Here is a 20,491-nt window from a genome sequence, read left to right on the forward strand (position 1 = left end):
AATATCACGATTTAAATTTATCCATATAAAACATAAAATATCTTTCTTTTGAATTGAATGTTTTAACGTTTTGTAGTAATTGAAAATGAAAGCTGTAATAAAATTATATGCAATGCATACTTCAGTGTCTGAAAAAGTACTTAAACATTGATAAGTGTAAAGTTGTTGAACACATTTTATTCTTTCTCACATGGTTGCTCGTATTTTCATTTCTTAATAAAAATTCCTATTATCGAGTTCTTTCAGTCATGAAATACAAGGAAAGAAAAATCTAGGCAAATATTATTAGCTAAACATGCGTTGTATTTTACTCCGTTCCCTTAATTCTCCGCCTCCATTCCCTCTTTTTCTGTTGTGTCCACTTTCTTGTATCCCTCTCCGGTTATTATAATCGGTGGTTTTGTTAATTTCTGCATTTCTTGTTCATTCGCTGTATTCGACTTTCCGTACTTGTTCCACAGTTGCTCCTTCGATGTTCCGAATATCAAGTACACAACTGTTCCAGCAACAGAATTGATAGCAGCTATGATAAAAACTAATCGCCATTGTGATACAGTTTGCTGAAAAAATAATATGAAAATTTGCTTTGTATAAACATTGTCATAAGTGGTATTCTATAAGAATTTCGAAATTTTATCGGGAAAGTGGTACTTATCTGCACCGAGCGCCGCGTGTAAGTAGGTACTATCGGTGGTATAGTCAGTGGAACAAATATAGCGAGCTCGTAAATTAAGCATCAAGTGGCGCCACAACTTGATACAGCGGCAGTCAGGACCGCATACGGTAGTGCCGTTCAGTCATTGCCCGTACGGGCAGCGAATTACCTTCCCCGGGCGTAAACAAATCGGCGGGCAACAAGCCACGTTTTCTCGGGCAATGGTGTATCTATGTATGTATGTAATAACCATCGCCCCTCTTAACACTTTGACATTTCGCTCAAAAACTCGTCGCTGCCGCCGGCGACTCTCGCCTACGTAGAATGTACCGCCGACACGGTAAAAAGAAAGAAAAAAAAAAAGAAAGAAAAAGAATGAAGTCACGTCAGCGTGACGCCGGCCGAAAACTGAAAACCGCGGACGTCAAAGTTTAAGAAGGAGAATTATGTCTCGAAGATATGCAACACAATTTCGCTTTAATGTATGCGACATTACTAGCCCGCGGCTTTGCCCTCAGCACTGCCCGCGGGCATCGGCGGGTGCCCTTGCCCGCCTGAGGTTAGGGTCCGTACAATAAAAGGACGACAATTGACAACTAACAGTACTTCACGTATATACTATCGGACAAATTAAAGATGTCAGTTAGCATTTTTAATATCTAGAGTTTCTTTCTATGTCCGACGTATCGGGCCCTTATCTTTCATATTTCTGTCAATTCCCTTGTTAGGATACTCGAAACGTGTTTACTTCGACTTCCGACCTACATTTGTTCCACGTAGTATAACGAATTTCACTACAAACCGCTACTGCTACTGTTTCCATACACGATACGATTTTCAAATTCATTTTTCTGGAAAATGAAGCTTCGTACGACAAAAAGTTATTCTATCATTTCGACTTATTTTCAGTCATACAATATCCCTCACCCTACTTGTACCACGATTTACGGCCCACGGTGTATACTTTCAGACAATAAAATTAATGAAATATTACGAATTTGAATTGAGATGAATTTCAAAAATTCAGCAAGTAATAAAAATTTTAAAAACTATGTTTTAGCCATTCTTTCGTATATGGTATGTATGGAAGTAAACTGAAACCGACTATAAACTATAAACAAGTAACGACCTTAAATAATCGCTTCAAATAAAAATGACTGTGAAACGTAGACTTACATTATTATTTGTCAAAGCACCAACCACTACTGGTGAAATGAATCCACAGCCGACTACTATCATCCCACAAAAACCAAGGAGAACGCTAGCGTAATTCGGGCTGAGATCTACAAAGTTTGCTAAGGTGGAAGCAGAAATCGCACCGTTCACGGCAGTTCCTGCCATCATGAAAATCACTGCAAGCGTCGGATGGCATCCACTGTAGCCCAGCAACAAAATGAAAAGCCCCTGTAAGCCGGTGCATACGAACGTAGCCAGTTTTCTAACATTCGTTAAGCTCATTTTTTTGGCACGTATAAGCCAGTCACTCATGATTGAGAAGTAGTACGAGAAAATCATTCTCAGTATGTGCGGGGCTCCAGACAGAAGTCCAGTCTACAAACAAAAGTTGGGATTAATCAAATTTGTGTGTATCAATGTAAAGGACATTAGATCACAGTTGTATTAGAAAAGGATAATAATTAACAATATATTTTATTTCGAGGTATATTAGGTTCAGTCACTCCCACTAATATTCGGACACTCTTTAGAACAGTGTAACTTTTTCTAAATTGGACCTAACGACTTGAGTTTTCTTGAGAAGTTAGAAGGATTAATATGCTAGATGACGTGTGCAAAAAATTTGGAAAAAATTGCAATTTATGGAAATCACGAAGAATACTGTAAAGGTCACTATTTACAACTTCTTCATCTTCTTCTAACTTCTCATAAAAACCCAAGTCATTTGGTCCAATTTTAAAAAAGTTACTGTATACCACCGGCCAAAATTTTGGGGATACCTGTCGACTTACATCAATATTGAATCTGCTACTAACTCTTTATAGATTTGAAACTGATTGTTATGGATATCAATAACAATTTACCTTCTTTTGATTAATTTGATGGATAAAAATTTCGTTAAAAAATTCTCAAAATTGCTAACTTTTTTCTGGACATTTTCATGCAACTTACAGTGCACGGTGATCCCAAACTTTTGACCGGTAGTGTATACATATTAGGTATTAGCGAAATTTTAGAATGCAGTACAATTTTATCTTGGAAAATAATTTAAAGTTTGTTAATTAAATATGTATTTTATTACATGTATTCCCCTGAAAATACACCTACCTTTCACTTATTTAAAATTTACAAAAGTAAAATTCGTCATTCTTGGAACGATTATGCATACTTGAAAGTGTTATGAATATGAATAACAAATGTACGTATCTTTTGAATTATAGTGTTCCGCAACGTATCTGAAGCGTTTAATATTTAAATGACATAGACATTCAATGCTTAAATGATGTATGACTAATTTGATTTGCCAATTTTGCAGTAGGTATACTATCCAGAGGAAAAACTTACATTAAGCTGTTCTATGTAAATTGTAAATTAAATTTCAAAGGGTTTATTTATACCGCATTGATGTTCCATCCGTGAATGAAGTTGAAGTAAGTTGGCGATTGAGTCATCAAAGTGAGGAAACCCCATGCTCCACCCCATTGTGCTACAGTCGTAATCCAAACTGGGCCTGATGTCAATATGGATTTCCAGGGTATCTGACTCTCTTCTTCGTCGATCGAGTCAGCAAGATTCTCCAAGATGTACTTCTTTTCTTCGTCTGTTATTCGAGGATGTTGCTGAGGTGAGTCATGTATGAAGTATAACCAGAAACAGTACCTATGGAATTTATTTTTGTGTTAACATTTTTTGAATAACAAAACTTTGGCGTAATTCAACTCGGTCAGTAGATAAACAGACCTTTAAATACCATCAAATTAAATTTAATAACAAAGTTACATATCACTATGCACTGGTTTTCTTATTACTTTGTAAGTATATGTATGTACAAGGTGAGGCACGTAAAGTGTGACAATTGAATATTATTAAAAATATTCGTGATATGAAAAAATTGTGGTAGAGAGAATTGAAGTATTCCGGAGGGGTATACTTTTAGGCGAGGATGTCAAGGTCGCCTTTTTTTTTAACGGAAAATTTTCTCATATATTTATGTAAGTATATTTCACGCTCAGGTGAATTCAACGAATATAGTTACTCAAGGTCAATCAAGGTCATAAGTAAGGAGGAAGTAGTTATGTCCTTCCAATCGTATTTATTTGCAATATTCTAACCATTCTGTTCTACTATTGTCTGAGGAATGAGCGACTATAGTCATTGAATACACAGTTTGTTTAAAGAAAAAGCGACGACTTTGAACTATCTGACTTCTTCGCGTATAAAAAATTGAATTACGCCAAAAAGTGTGCACCTTAAAATACTTTAACTCTTTCTAATGACATTTCTGTTAATATTTAATTGTCACCTTTTGCACGCCTCACCCGGCATATGTTACTTGACAAAGCCGTAAAATTATTGATAACTTGTGGATAGAAATCGCGCGAAAATTCAAGTATTTTCTTAATTTTTGTCTACTTGAAATCTGCTCAAGATTTTATCGAAATTAGATGTATAACGTTTTACGTAGCTCTTTTTGAAAATCTTTCATTGAAACTGAGAATATTGGTTTCGATCAGATCGAAATTATTACCAAATCACACCCAATACTGATGTTACATAAAAAGCTGTACTCCATCCAAACGTGCTACTGACAGCTGCACAAAGTGGATAAGTTATGGCAGCACCCACAGAGCTACCTGAAATGTGACAATTAAAGTCTGTTTTATGGTAGCTAGTATTGTCAGTAGATTGTTTAAAAAGCAGCAGCGTCGTTTACGATGCCGATATACAGTCAGTCGAAAAAGTCTCTGTACATCTCGCTCAAATTTATTTAAGATTGTATAATTTCAATTATAAGGATGGTAGTAAATAAATTTGATTTATTTAGAAAAATGATTTATATTCATTTGTTAACAATTATGTAGCAAATACAATAATGTAATAGAAACGAGGTGAAAAAAATTCCAAACAAGGCTCCGAAGGCAAATACCAGTTAATATTTTATTTACAAGAAGGAGAAAATACGTTACACAGAATATTTTTCTCATAATTATACTTATTTGTGTAACTATTGACAAATTAATGTGAATCATTTTTCTTTTAAATTGAGAATTTAGAATTTCTTTTAAATTGAGTGTACATTAACGCGACGTTGATAAATTGTCACTAATTAAAGTTACTTAATTTTGGAATCGCACAAATCAATTTGCAATTCCTCGAATTAAATTAACGAAATTTCATGCTTTACTACTTTGTAAGTTTACTAGAAACACAGTAAAATATTTCATTGTTATCGGAGTTTGTTTCTGAACAATGTTTCATTTGTTTGAAGTTAAACAACAAATATTAGCAAAATGTCCTTTTGCAGTTGATTAATATTTCATTCGTCATTTTCATCATTTTTTGTAACATAGAAAGTGAAAAGTTACGATACTCGTTGTCGTTCTTCGGGGACAATATATACATATATATTTACCTAAATAGGAACTGACAAATCTACTTCTCTCATTGGGAGGAATCCATCTGGCAGTCATATCGTGCATCGAAGGCCATATAACACCCTAAATAAATATTTTCCATCGAATAAATTGTTTAGCATTTTGTTGCAATAACAATAGTGCTTGTTTAGAGATAATGCTCGTTAGTGTGTTGCGATTATTATTGAAACGTTTACACGGATAATCGTTATCGAATCTCTTATCTTCACATTACGAATGCGTTAACGTTCGATCGAATCTGAATTTTTCTGTCGACTTACCGCGGCCAGACCCTGAAGAACTCGTAAGAAAATAAGAGCGTAGAGATGATAACGTGTCATAAATGGAATAAGGAAACCGAGAATCGCTGTAATGAAATTTCCTAAGCCGTAAACAAGCTTCGTCCCGTAACGTCTTGCTAAAAGCCCACCAGGAAGTTGCGATACCCAATGCAACCAGTAGTAAGCTCCCAAAGCTAAGCCTTGTTGGTACTCGTTCCAAGCGAAACGGTCGTCGTACTGGAAAGAAAATTAAAGTGAAGCAGTATAATTAACGTAGACATCTGTCGATAGAATTTCTCTAATGAATTCGATTATAAGAAATGAATTAAATCGTAGTTGAAAATACGTAAAAAAGTTTGACGAATTTTAAAAATTAACATTTTCGAAAATGAAACGTTCTATGAGAAAATTTTATTTCACTTGTGCAATTTATTTTTGAACGTTTTAATATCGAATTATAAATGAATAGATTATTTTTGCAACACATGGATTAATTAAGCGTTGGAATAATTAGTGTTAAAATTATTTCTCTTTCAATGTTTGATTTCTGAGCAGTAAGAAATCATAAAAATTCTATATTAATAATTCTTGGCTCAGACTAATAAATTCCGATAAAATGGAGAATAAGAATACAATGTTAAAATACTAAAAGTTTCTGTCTAATCTTCGAGGAGTATCGAAGAATGTGAAACAATGGATGTGTAAACTATTTGATATAGTAAAAAAGATTTCATGTGTTTGATATGGGGAGATGAAAATCTACAGTGTCGTACAGTAGAAGTAATTAACACATTCGAGACCGATGACCCAGCATATGGGTCGTGCAATATGATAAAGATTAGTATTATCAGGTTTGTAGAATAAGTTGTATAAAAAGTAAAATTGCCATTGATTTTCAAATTAACACGTTCAGGATAGCAGCGAAATTCACGGAACACTTGCTTATGACCGGATGGTTCGATTTCACTGAAGTGTTTATCATTAATACTTAATTTTTTCAGTTTCTAACCTTTTCAGCTGTTAAATATACTTGTTATTTCATAGAATATTATAGGATCATGTGGTCACCGGTGGGTCACATCGGAAAATATGTAAGAGCAACACTCGATGACTCACCGGTGAGTCATTATCGTACTGGACGTGTTAAGTAGAAAATGAGAGCCGTCAATATATCAAAATATAAATAGCGGTGAAGAAAGTAAAGGCTTTATGCTATTTCATATTGCCGGTTTCTGGGGATAGTCTTGTAATTATATGTCGGTCTCCAATGTGTTAAAACAGGGGTGTCGAACTGGTGGCTCCTCCTCCTTTTCGCCTGCTCCACAGAGCCGTAGGACAACGCCTCCCTCCACACCTAATTCACACTTCTCCTTTGGGTGTCGCGCGAGCCCCACCATCAGGCTAGTCACTACTATCTATATAAATACATAATATACACATGTTACACATGTACTGTGTAGAGCTCAGGAGGTTGCCCCTGGAAGGAACGCGGGCCTGATTGGATCATATCCCCATAAGCCCACCTTCTTTAACACGTTGATTGCCACGTTGGTCACCTGTGACCGGAGATTGTTTCCTCGTCGGAGCCACGGTGGTCATTAGTGACCGGAGTGTCTCAGACGTTTAGAATAATTAAAATTAAACGAATATCGTCAACTAAAAATTTCGAACGTCATAGCTAACTAGACATTATTTTGAATAAAAAAAAGAAATAGTAATAAAGCATAATATGATATGCCTAGAATAATGAAAGTTTTCTTGTGACTCTCTGAGAGCAACATGTAAATCTGGCATAGCAGTCAACATGTTAACACAATCATAAAAATAGGGAACACGTATTGTCATTATTGGACGACACGATAATCGCGAGCGAAGTGCCCCTCTTGCCCGTGTGCCGCCCCGGGGGCAATCTCCTGAGCACCGCGCAATATATGTCCCTTGTGTGTAGCTGACAATACCAGGATCATAAATATGTAAATAGTGGGACTCGTGCAACTTCTGTAGGAAAAAATGTGGGGGAACCGGATAATTGGGAGCTAAATAGACTCGTGCGGCTCTCGGAGGGGAAAAGTTCGACACACCTGTGTTAACACATTGGCGTCGGATTTTTCACTTGGGTACGAATGACGCAGATATGCGTCATTGAGATTTTCACATATCTGTCTCGAAATAAATTTATAAACCGCTGCAAATGGTTCGATTTCTCTTCAGAAATGCCGTAACAGATGTTTAACGAATTCGACAGTTTATCCCGTGTGAGACTCGGGCAAAGCGTGAAATATTTAACTGTTTAACTCAAGGGAGACTCTTAGGAAAAAAGTTAAAAAAATATTGTCCTAACTATGACGTAGGGTTGTGTATCCCTTGTTTTAAAAATGATCATACCCGACGTAATTATTAAAAAAATATGCGTGGAATATAAATTTTTTTTACCGTAATTCATAATTTTATTACAAAGGGTTGAATAAAATTTCTTTGAAAAATATTAATTAGTTATAGCAGTTCTTTCCAAAGTAGACGCGAAATCAGCCCGTACCCATGTCAAGTGCGTTAAGATTGAAATATACATACCGCAATCTTGTCCGGGATTGGCGTAGAGGAAGGTGTGATGTTAAAGGTATTGTTGCTATTGTACGTTTGGTTGTACAATAGGTCTGCAGTTTCAGTGTCACATTGGGCAGTTGCAGCTGCCTTTGGACGAGGCAATACCATTGTCACTATCGTTAGATTCAAATTGATCCTCAGCATGTAGTTGATGGCGAAACCGCAGAATACAAGATACCAAAGCACGTCTCGGCATGACAGCAGCTCTTTTCCTTGAATATATTCAATCAAGTATAGTAACTTATCGAAAGAAATCCACTTTGAATGAAATTTAATTACTGTTTCTTGCAATATTGGTTACTGGTTATTTTAAAATTAATGTAAATTGATGAAATTTCTGCGAGGATGAAATATGACAGCGTGTAGTTCAGCATTTACAATTGTCACTTCGTTTGACATTTAACGTTGTTTGAAATATGTTAACTTAAAGTGTAATGCAAGGAACTTTCAACATCCGAATTTATGTACACACTGTCGCTTATAAGTATGTATTAGGACGATTTCAATGGTAGATTTCAGTATATTTCGTTATTCGGTAAATGTCCGAATACCAATGAACAGGTGTGCACGTAAAGCATAAATTGAAATTACATTCCTACACGTATAAAATTCTTCCATGCCGTAAAAAATATATTTTCTAATTGTTAAGCATCAATAAAATACTTCGAAATCACTTTCTTGCACGAGATACTCAATGTGAATTTAGGGAGTTGGTTTAAATGTATAAAATTTGTATATAAGCTATACTTACCAATTTGCAAGAATTATTTTTTTTTTTTTGAAAGATGAATTTCACCGGTAGCAATTTTACAATGCAAATTCCATATAAAAATACGTAATGTAAAATAGTAATAATTTAGAAATTATCTTCTGATTGAAACAAAGATATCTGCGTATAACTATTACGCAAAAGATTCAAGTGTCCTAATTACAAGTGAATTTCATCGAAGCAAACAAGCGTGCGCGAGAGAAGTTACAAAACAGTTTCTTCTTTCGCGTAACGAATAAGATGTTTTAAATGCTGCGAGCCTATCTTCAAGGTAATAGATATGCAATCATTGTCAAAAGTCAATAATTCCATGGACTCGGTTAAATCGGAAATATGCGTAGGGACACGTGTACGGTGATGAAATACAAGGGGAGAATGGAAAATATCGCCTGGCGATAACGTGTAATAGTGCTATTGCTATATCGTGAAAATTTCAATCAACGGAAGGGAGCCAATGTATTATACGATACTAATGATTTTTTTCTTCTTAGAGCTGTACCACGCCAATGATTATTTTTAGCTCCTCCATGCCACAATTATGATGGGATCGAGTAAGATATTATGTAAAGAACGATGTAATATATTTATTTTTCATAGTTGAGCAATTTGGCGAAAATGAAATAAATGATTTATCAGTTATAAATTATAGTAATAGTTAATTGAAACAAGCTTCGATCTTCAGTTGAATCGATTGAAGTTAGTGTTTGCATTCGTGTAATATTGTCTATCTGTATAATTTCAGTTCGGTGATATTTGATATTGTTCGTCTGACAGTTTACGATAATTTAACTCAGAAATCTGTACTTACTCTTACCCATCCCGTTGCTCCTCGTCTTCGCGAGTAACGATAAGTATTCGCTTGAGCTATCAATTGAATAAAGGGGAACGTTGTTGCACAGATGCAACGTTTTGTCAAGTTAAAATTCGTGCAACATGTGTCACCATGTGCCACAAAAAACTCTCGAAGACAATGTTAGAAGCCGTTATTCAATGTCAAAGGAAACGTCGAGAAACGGTCGAAATATTTCTCCGATATGTACAGTATCCGTGGCATTATCTTCCCATCCATGAAGACACCTTTAATCCTGTCAGTTTTACAGAAAGTTTCACAAATGTTGCTCGCAGGTAGAGGCTTTTTATTCCCGACGAACTTCGTTCAACGTTTCGCGCTCCCACGAGCATGTGTTAATCAATTAGTGTCGCGGAGAACAGTGCATGTAAGATCTTCAATTATATTTACGCGAACCCTGAGGAATCTCCCCACGAACAACCGTCCGTCACAGCCGTGATAACGAAAAATATGCGTTTTGTAAGTCTATTTAAAAGCCCTGCTTTTTCTTTCATTTGTTTTATTGTTTGACGAGGCTCGTGTCCAACTATCCTCGCTGTTCGTCGATCGTTAATTCGTTAATTTATGGAGCGTGTCTGTAAAATCGGTCAATCGACGACGTATCAGTTTATTTCTCGAATATACCGATGAGACTGAATCCGCTTATAGGAATAGATCGATCCGTTCAATTTTACAATTCCAAGATGTAGCAGTCTGAATTTTTGAATATCGAACTCTGAAAATTGTTGCGCCTGTTAGAATTTCAATTATAACACGATATCGTGGAAATAAAGTGTTATTTGTGGTATTTAGCACTTGACAATTCTATTTGTTACATTTGAAAAATTATTCCATTACTTTTATTTTTCATTCAATTCGCAAATTAGTGACTTAATATTGAGTTTTTAAATATTGATAATATTAAAATGTTAGTAATATTAAAATATTACTCCTAATGGGTTAATAACGCGCGCCATTCCTAATATTTTCTGAAAATAAACTAAACACCATTTTCTTTCACCACTTCTTTATTCAATTTAATACATATTTTTTAAATGTCATTTTGATTGCACAATAGAGAGGAACATTAATGAATTGCTGTGACGTTATATCATGAGATATACATAATTATGGTTTATAACTGTTTAAACATGAAACACTGACACAAGTAGCATTGCAAACAACGCGACAGTAAAGATTTATGGCTGGCATTATGCACAAAAATTTTTGATGGGTACGCAAATTGCTTATGTCGCAAGTTTAAGTTTGGGATAAGAATTTAGTCGTTTGTTCAACGGAACAATTTTTCTTATTTTAATCGTAGGACATTTTAAATAAAATCATACAACGATACGTACCTTGTAATACATAAAAATAGTAACGTTATAATTTTTGACTATTAAACTGAATCTTTTGTGAAACATTATCATCATTTGATAAATTGTCACTTGTTAAATAATATTATTCGTTGAATACAAAATTGCATAAAATCAATAGCTGTTTTATAATTAATATAAAAATAATACGGCACGTATAATCCCAGATAGCACACAGACGTCTTGTGAACGTTCTAAAGACATCGGGTAAAAAGTCTGAGGATGTCCAAAAGACGTCTGAACGACGTCCAGTGTTACAAATCAAGATGTCTTTGAAATGTGACGTTACGAAGCACTATACTGACCGTAACCCTATTTCTAAGGATGAAAATAAGCTTTAGGAAATAAGTTTTGTAATTTTAGTTGACGGGGACAACCGTTACAATGTTTGTTTTTCAAAAAATGTTTTTTTTTTGAGGTTAGGTTAGGTCATCAACTGTAACTCTGTAAATTTTCAATGAAAATACTTCTAAAAATTCTAGGTATTACTTCGAACATACCTGAATACATGTACAAAATGCCATGTATGTCAAGCTTATATTTTTTTTTAAATAAATTCGCAAATATCTCGTTGAAAACGGTCGTTCAAATGGGAACACCCCCTTAACCCTTTAACCTATAACAACGTGTCAGACTAGTAAGAAAAATTCATTGTAATTCTATCTTTCGTTTTAATTTGCAAGACGGAGGATTACTAAATGTAATTAATCTGTAACAGATTAGCTTTCGTTACCTGATACAGTACTAAAACAATGAATGGCTGACGCTTAGATGCATAGTCAGAAAAGAAATCATAGGTTAAGGGGTTAAAGACGTAATGTTTATACGTTGTTAGAGCGTACAACGTAAAATGGACATCTCTAGGACGTGGTGTGATATCTGGGATGTAATAAATACACACCTGAAACTCTCTTTACACGGTATAAAAAAAAAAAGATCGTGTAAAAAAAGCGTTTAAAAGTGGATTTGTAGCAAAGTAGAAAGCTTGTGTTAAACTAACGCAAACTATGCAAAAAGCAATTTAAAATACAGAGATGCGTTCAATCAAAATATTTCATTTAATAATCATACAAAAAATATGTTCGTACAGGATATTCACGATTTTCGTGACATTTTCAGCGGACTAATTAGCGTGGGTTTTCTCGACCGTGTTAAAGTAGGCAAAACCTGTTAAAAGAACTGTGTAAACATTAATCGTGTAAAAAGAGACTCAGGTGTATTATATGATACAATACAATAAAGCAGTGAATGAGTATTAAGATAAACAAAGTTGGCAAGGAAGACAGCTATATGTGTTATGCTCCATTTTGTAAATGAGACTTATAATTATGTGTGCGTGCGCGTGTTTTAATTCTCCAATTACGAAATCGTATTTTCTAGATAACATGTTTTTCAAGTAATTTTTAGAGTTCTGTATTGCTGCAGAAATTTCGTTGTCGCTGAAAACACGGAGTGTCTTACGCCATTTAATAATTACTTCGTAGACTAGTTTGGCCACTAGTGAAAGCAATTTCCTGTTACAGAAGTGGCGCAGATCTTTGCTGTATATTGATTATCGAATTCACGTATTGAACTATAATGAAACGATCGATTCAGCAAACCGGTTCGTTTGCTGAAATTTCTCCTTCTTTTCCGTGTAGTACCTCGGATAAAGGAACTGTGCAATTTCGTCATTCGCGGGCCACTTATCTGTAATAACAGTCGACAGTGGCGTTTAATTCCTCGGCAACTAATGATAAATTAGTGAAAGTTTAGAACTGTACTTTATTGCTTGTGAAATAAGCCGTTAATAATGAAACGCGAGTTTACTGTAGAGATACAAACGAGAGTGTAAGATTCGAGCACGCATATGGGTCATGCATAAGTATAACAACTGAGAACTTTGTAATGCAAAAAGAAAGAATTTTTATATCATACCGGCAAGCTATTATTATTCGCTGTTATTATTATAAAAGATTTACCGCTGTGTTGTAAAATGTAATCTGTTAAAACAAAGCATCGGAGAGCTTGTATAATACATGTAGATCATGGAGGTTTCTATTGCGTGTGTTATGATATTATGTAACTTATTACAAGATTTGTTAATCTTTCGAACACTATACTTCATATATGTATTTGGTAATAAATATAGAGATAGCTTAACCTAATGCTGCACTTTGCACAAACTGAACGTTTACAGTGAATAATCTGAAAAACGTTCTTTGAAAGAATTTATATTATAAAGTATACAATTGTTTAATAATATATACAGGGTGATTCACTTCAAATATTCCCATTATTTCAAGTAGTAAGTGGAAACATTGCATACAAAACTTGTACGGTTGCAAGGAAGACAAAACACAATGGAAATAATTTCTTTACAAGTGAAGAGGTCTGGAGGTCATCCAAATTTTTTACAGTCAAATTAGATGGAATATGTTATTCTGGTGTTTATTTAAGTATCTGTTAAATTATCTTCCACGACCCGAATGTTAGGTAGCAATTAAATGTGATTCTAAGGTGACCCATGATTGATATAGGGACAAGGAAATAGGTGGTCAAACTTTGGTACCCTATTCTATTGTCCCTAAGGATGAAAAAACGTCATATAAATATAGGTCCAAAAACTCTTCCTTTCCGAGATATAATACCAAAGTTTGGCCACCTATGTACTTCCTTGTCACCCTGTATATACGGAGGCCATGTTTCCAGGGGTTTGAGTGTCCGGACGCTTGCCCCGAAGAAATGTTTAAATACAGTGTCAGGGAAGCGACGTGGTGGGTTTTAAATTACAAAAAAAATTAGATAGAATAGCAAATTCTCAGTATAAAAGTATTCAAAGTAGCATTTATCCCATAACTCATCGTTCCTGAGGTACTCGACTTTGTCCGCCCTATTATTTTCATTATGAAACATGGTCGAAGCGACACAATGTTGTAATCTGTGAACAATTAAATCCCTTGCATGTTCGATCGTCTCGGGGTCTATTCCAGTACACGCTGCAATGAACTGTTGCATCATATCTTGCTGTGTAGTTGGCGTTTCTTGATGCACAATAGTTTCCAGCGTTCTCTACAAAAAAGAAGCTGAAGTTGTTAAATGTGGCGATAGAGATGGCCAGGAAATTGTGCTTCCGCGGTTTGAAAAAATTTCTTTCGATTGGAAAAGTACTTTTAACATAGGTTTCATTTATTTCTCTTCAATTTTTTCTGAGTGCCTGTGTTTATGTCAATATTGTAGTATACAGTGATTTGTGTGTATTACGTTTGTCGCGTACATAATTCACATTGCGCTTGCAGCACACAATGAAATAAACATTTGGAGAACTTTTATCTTTAATTTTTAATAACTAAATATCTTTAATTGTTAATAACTGGAAAACGAAGCCTCAAGCGCAATTTTTTAATTCTTAACTTCCGCCTTAATTTGGCTTATGGAAACACCCTTACAATTTCTCGCAGAAATAGTCGAACATTTTATACACAAAGTGTATAGATGGGAGAAATTTTTGTTAGATTTATCAGTCAGTTAGATATAACAAAAATTAATCTAACGCCTTACTAGGAAGTATATACTACTTTTGTATACGTTCAGAGAAATCCGTTTAGCCTTACACAAAAGGCCCTGACAAAAGGCCCTTCGGTCCCAAGCGGGGTCGTAGGCAATATTAGGGCGTTGCGTAGGAGCATTCTCAGTCCGTAGACAGTGCTCTTACCATCAAGTAGAAAAGCGGACCTTCCTTGTGTCTAATAAAAGTTTATAGTTTAAAATAAGGATTATTAATTATTTAACAACCAATAACTCCCATAACCCAATAATTTTAAAGGCTGGGACTTCGTTTTTTAGTTGGAAGCAGTTAAAAAATCGGCTAAAATATCTCCGAAACCCGGGAAACTTACGCACACCTATCAGTGTAGAGCAGGTCAGAAGACGAAGGTACCGTCACCGCCAAAAACAACGACACACAGCTAGCAGCTTATTTCTTACTTCTTCTGTTATACATACATATACAGGGTGTCCAATCAAACTTTGTCAGTATGTTGCATATTAGGATTTAATTTTTGTAAAAAACCTATTGTGACATGAAATGGACATTTCATATAGTAGCAACGAGAGGATTATTTCACCAGATACAATACTTATCATTAAATGTACACTAAAAAGAATGAATAATGTAATTGAAAATATTGTTATTAATGAAGATAATATTTTGGAACATTTAACTGAAAGCAATGATATCTTTATAGCAAAGTTATCCTAACAGAAATCCTAAAAGCAACTAATCATAGTCATCAACTTATGATTTCATTCAAAAATATACTTTAGAAGCGCAAAAAGAAAATCAGAATTTTAAAGATATTTTACTTAAAAATAATGTTAAAAAGTATACTGGATTAAATCAATTAAGTAATTCATTTAGTTTAAAATATTTTTTACGTAATTTTGATAAAATATATAAAAGAGTTTGAAAATAACGGAGAACTTATTATAAAGTTATAAACATGGTTCGCTTGGAGCTTTATTAAAAAAGTTATAACAATAATACGAAGCAGGAAGGGAATGGTATGTGCAGTTATGATACAAAATAGGAATAGATCAGCGATTTGCACATGTTTTAGTCTGTTTATGCAAGCTACATTTCAGATCTAAGATCGTTGAACGTGTTGAACGTAACTTCTGCCAGTAGCATTCTTTCCTTGTATCATAGTGACCACAGCCTGTTTACCATTTTTCTGTTATAACTTTTTAACAAAGCTTCAAACGACCTATGTTTGTGTAACATTTTCTTCTCACAATGCAAATAAAATATAAAAACAAAGTTTGATCGGAAAAAACTGGGACACTCTGTATATATTTCTCATTTATTTATCATACTTAAGTATTCCAGTATTTAGTGATATTAATAAGGTCCTGTTACCTCTGTACAGTCTTATATTACAACATCACTATATTTTTATGAACCGTTGCTAAGACTTCATTCGAGTTATTCTCTTGTTTATAATATTTTAACGAATTGTTGCCGTTGGCGTATAAAATTACATTATCAACTAAATTAACAATTTCTTAAAAGTGTCGAGCCTGCATAGTTTTTTTTTCAAATACAAGTTAATCTGGCTCCGTTAAATATCCAGTTAACTGCATTTTCGAACAAATAAAAGTACCAGTTTCCGATGAAAGATCCAACATAAAAGTGTTTGCTTCATTTCGTAAATTGTATCAATATTTTTCCTTTCTAATATTTGACTTAACTAATCGTAGTTACATCACAGCTATAATTTACGTTTCAAACATGGGACTATCAAAGCAGAAGCGCACTAATTTAAACTCTGTTGATCATTTCCTCTAGTTTTCGTCATTTACTCCGAGATACGACAATTATGGGGTAAAGTGTGTAGCATATGAAATGAGATACATGGTAATTTCTTATCACGAGACAACCGAGTCGCGATAACAGCTGATATATGTATGCCTTTTAAACGCGCAAGGTATTTCGTAATCGCCTGTCGCGATGTAAATGTCGTTCTTTATCCTCGATTTTCAAAATACGTAGATTTTTCTGTCAAATTCATAACACTCTGTTGTATTTCATTCGTTATCATACGAATTCGAGCAAAAGCCTTCCTTGTAATTTCCGGACTTGTCAATGTTTATTCACATGACACGTTACATTTGTACGATTTGATGTAGAATCTACTGAAAAAGTAAATACAAACAATACTTCGTAAAAAAACAAATCCACATTGTGTAAAGAAATAATTGAATTATTTCTAGTTTATCCGTTATGTTCGAATAAATTTAACGTTTCGATGAATTTCACGGTTAGGCAAGGAGATTCACGAAGCCAAGAAATCATAGACTTTTGTAAACATTAGAAAATGATGTACTAAATTCGGAAGAAAACATTTCATCGTGACATTAACGTAATAACAATACGCTACAGAATCCAGATGTTAAAGTTCATGTTTGTGTCACACTATTATTTATGCCGTATTGATACTACTGACTGCTTAACACGTTGATATGCCGGACCAATTCTACGTAACTTGGCCACGGTGCCGAAAAGAACTTTTTATTCTCATGCAACACATTGCAATATGCATAAATAATATGTGAATAGTTAGAAATAAAACTATTTAAATATTGCTGTGTGATGCATTAGGTGAAAATTTTACAAATACTACCATTTGTTCAAATTAAATGCTTTTACCAATTTTCAGACCGCCGTGTTAATGTCGAAAATGTGTTCTTCGTCGGTAGATTTATATCTTGGTTATATTGCAACAATACACGAGAAACTCGTATTGTACTAATTGTTAGTAGATGTTAATGGAAAACTATATTTTGGCGTAAGATAACATATCGTGACAGGATTAATGGTAAAAAAGATAAGCAAACTCACGACGTCAGATACAACAATGTTATATAAATGATTTGTAATTAGATTGATGTAACTATGGAAATTTGTAGAATGGTCTGATAAATGCATTATAAATCCAGATTTTTCGAGGAAGAGTTTGATACTCTTTTCCTCCCGCATTTCTTTTTATTAAAAATGAAAGCAAGACTTACGTATATATTTCATACGTACACTGCCAAAAGTTTGGAATCACTGAGCATTGCAATTTACACAAAAATTTGCAGAAAAAATTCGAATCAATTGATATGAGATAAATTGATAAAAGTAGAATTGAGATAAACTTGAAATCTATAAAAAATTAGCAGCAGATTTAATATTGATGAAAAGTGGGAGGTGTACATGTGTTATTTCTTAATTATTTCACTTTTACGTTACTATCAAATTATTATTACTCTATTTCAACGACCTTCTCTTCTAATAATAAAAACTTGATATAAGTTTCTCTGGCAGATGAAAAATATCTGTGGCTACTTGAAAATCTGATCGCGTAATTTTATGGTAAAATTAGGAATACAAGAACAACGTTTTCTCGTGTTTTTAAGTTTTCTGAATTAACATCAGAATTTCACCGACTAGTCATAGTTATTAATTAAAACAACGAAGGAATATTCAATTTTATTCAATTACCGTACTATGCTTACCACATTAGATTGGAATCAGAAAATGTAGCGTGACACTGATTTGTTGATTTGTTGATTTATTTTCATAAATTTTTGGCGATTTCGTAACCCTTTTATTTACACCGCTCGAAAGATAGAAGACTGCAATAACTTTTTCGAAGCTACTCTATTAATTATTTCTTATTTTTTATCCCTTGTGTAATTAGCAGTTTGTACATTGACAGAAAACCACAATAGTTTATTTTAAATAATGTATTGACAATGATTCATATTAAAAATATTCAGTAATTGAGGCATTATAGTTAGGCCACGTTGGTGGTTACATTTACTGTATTACATAATTATCATCACTAGTCTATGGATTAGTTGTAATGGCATGCAGTGTAAAAAGAATTCAATAGTGAAACTTATTAGCTTTTCCTTTCAATATCCATTATCCTTAGGAACATGATTGTACGTACTACGTACTGCCATTCATAACTATTAGGTACTGTGTAATTTAAATTATATTTCTTCGTCAGAGTTAGTATCACGTATCAGTAAAAATATTTGCACTCACTACAGTACGAGATTCCAGACGGAATATTTTCGTTTAGGAGCTTAATAATTTTGTAATAACTGTGTAGGTTTGCGTTACATTCGGTAAGTGCCCTAATACTTACGAACGGAAATGTACAACTTTAAAAGTTTTCTTCGATTCCTTTAATATCAGAAAATTTTGAACAGTAATTACGCGTGTAATACTTATTAATAGAATGCCAGAAATTCTTAATTAATGCCACAAATATCTATTCTGTGATGATGTACGCGTTGAAAAAATGTGTACAAGTCGATGATACATTAATCTTCTTAATGAAGATACAAACTTTTGTCAAATTTTAATAAAGTAGCTTTTGTATAATAACGCAGTGCATGTATTAATTTTCGTTAAAGTGAACAACGAAGGTACCGAATTAATGAATTGTGTCTCTTTTGATATCTACCTCAAAAGATTCGCAATAGAGACATTTTGTATTAAAATTTGGAAATAACCTTTTTATTTTTATTTAATCCATTTTACATTAAACTTCACTTTATTTTAATCGAAAACAAATCTTTCGACGCATTATGTTGCGTACAATTTACTATAAAATTAGTACTAGCAACGTTATTGAAAGGTTTCTTTTTACAAAACATGGGGCATAAACAGTTGCACAACGTAGTTAAGTTGTTTACTTCGATGCAATAACATTTTTCAAGCATATAAAAAATTAGGTAAACATAGTGCAGTGTTTAAAAGTTCTTAAGGTATTAATATTTTATAATAACCAATAAAAGAAATACTATTTCTGCAGTAGAACTTTTAAACACTGCACTATGGTGACCTAATTTTTTGTACACTTGAAAAATATTAATGCGCCAAAATAGCAATTCAACTCATGCTGTCTTAGTCTAATTTTTGCTAAGAATAAGCACTTGACGATATATCTATCTGTACAGGTACACGTAAAATTGTATGAAGTAAATAAAAATCAATTTGATATGGCTGTTAAATTATTACGAATCTCTATGCTTGTATGGAGCTGTTGATCTTTTGCCTTGGAACTTTAATCGTTACAAACGCCACATAATTTGAACATGATCTTTATTTACGGCTATGGTACCAAGAATGAGATATAAACTGCTAAACTGTAAAATAAATGTACAGGATGTTATACCAACTCTGTCCACTTCAAACACGTGTCTCTATTATTTCCAGTAACAAGTGAAAACTTTCTGTAAATAAGTTGTATAGTTGCAAAAAAGACATAACACGGTGGCAATAGTTTCTTTGCAGGTAAAGAGATATGGAGGCCAGTTTTTTTTTTTTTTTAATGATACGTCCTATTTTTTATGGTCAAACTAAATAGAATAGAAAATTTGAAGTATAAAAGTAAACACTAAGGCACACTTATCCTAAAACTAGCAATGTTTAATTTGTCTTAATTAGTGAGAATTCTCCACTGATCAATTAACATCGTTAAAATACTTTCTACTTCTATTTTGTATTTTTCTATTTTGCTTTCATAGATGTTCGATTTTCTTGAGGAATTGAATAGAACCGACTTTTTACTTATACGACTCATTTGTTTTTTTTTAATGGCAATTTAAGTAACAATTCAATAACCATGAATAATCATAGATCCTTGAATTAATCTGATGGTAGATTTCATAAGTCAGTGAATCATGCATAATTCTATTATTTTATTAGAGCTGAAGGAAGCTTAGAATTCGTTTAGCTAACCGATGCCATATTTTTCTGTCTTTCTTCATCTGTAATGTGTTGCAAAATTTTTACTCGATCCTTGAGACTGATTTTGCACGACCCTTCTTTATTCTTTGCACTATGTTC

The 20,491-nt window shown here is 33.6% G+C and overlaps 1 protein-coding gene across 2 annotated transcripts; it reads right to left on the reverse strand.

Moving 5' to 3' along the window:
* Positions 1–191: 191 nt before the first annotated feature.
* LOC108573575 (putative inorganic phosphate cotransporter) lies at positions 192–10,097 on the reverse strand. Of its 2 annotated transcripts, none has more exons than XM_017936038.1 (8): positions 9,707–10,097; positions 8,097–8,341; positions 5,526–5,762; positions 5,244–5,328; positions 4,359–4,464; positions 3,229–3,490; positions 1,832–2,206; positions 192–560 (listed from the first exon to the last, which is right to left on the reverse strand). In XM_017936038.1, the coding sequence occupies exons 1-8, from the start codon at positions 9,714–9,716 to the stop codon at positions 321–323; spliced, it is 1,560 nt and encodes a 519-aa protein (XP_017791527.1). In that variant the 5' UTR covers positions 9,717–10,097; the 3' UTR covers positions 192–320. The 2 variants fall into 2 exon arrangements, with proteins under 2 accessions (XP_017791527.1, XP_017791528.1); XM_017936039.1 differs by lacking the exon at positions 9,707–10,097 and adding an exon at positions 8,881–8,932.
* Between the last annotated feature and the right edge of the window lie 10,394 nt (positions 10,098–20,491).

Source organism: Habropoda laboriosa, unplaced genomic scaffold (genome assembly GCF_001263275.1).
Source record: "Habropoda laboriosa isolate 0110345459 unplaced genomic scaffold, ASM126327v1 scaffold158, whole genome shotgun sequence".
NCBI lineage: Eukaryota > Metazoa > Arthropoda > Insecta > Hymenoptera > Apidae > Habropoda > Habropoda laboriosa.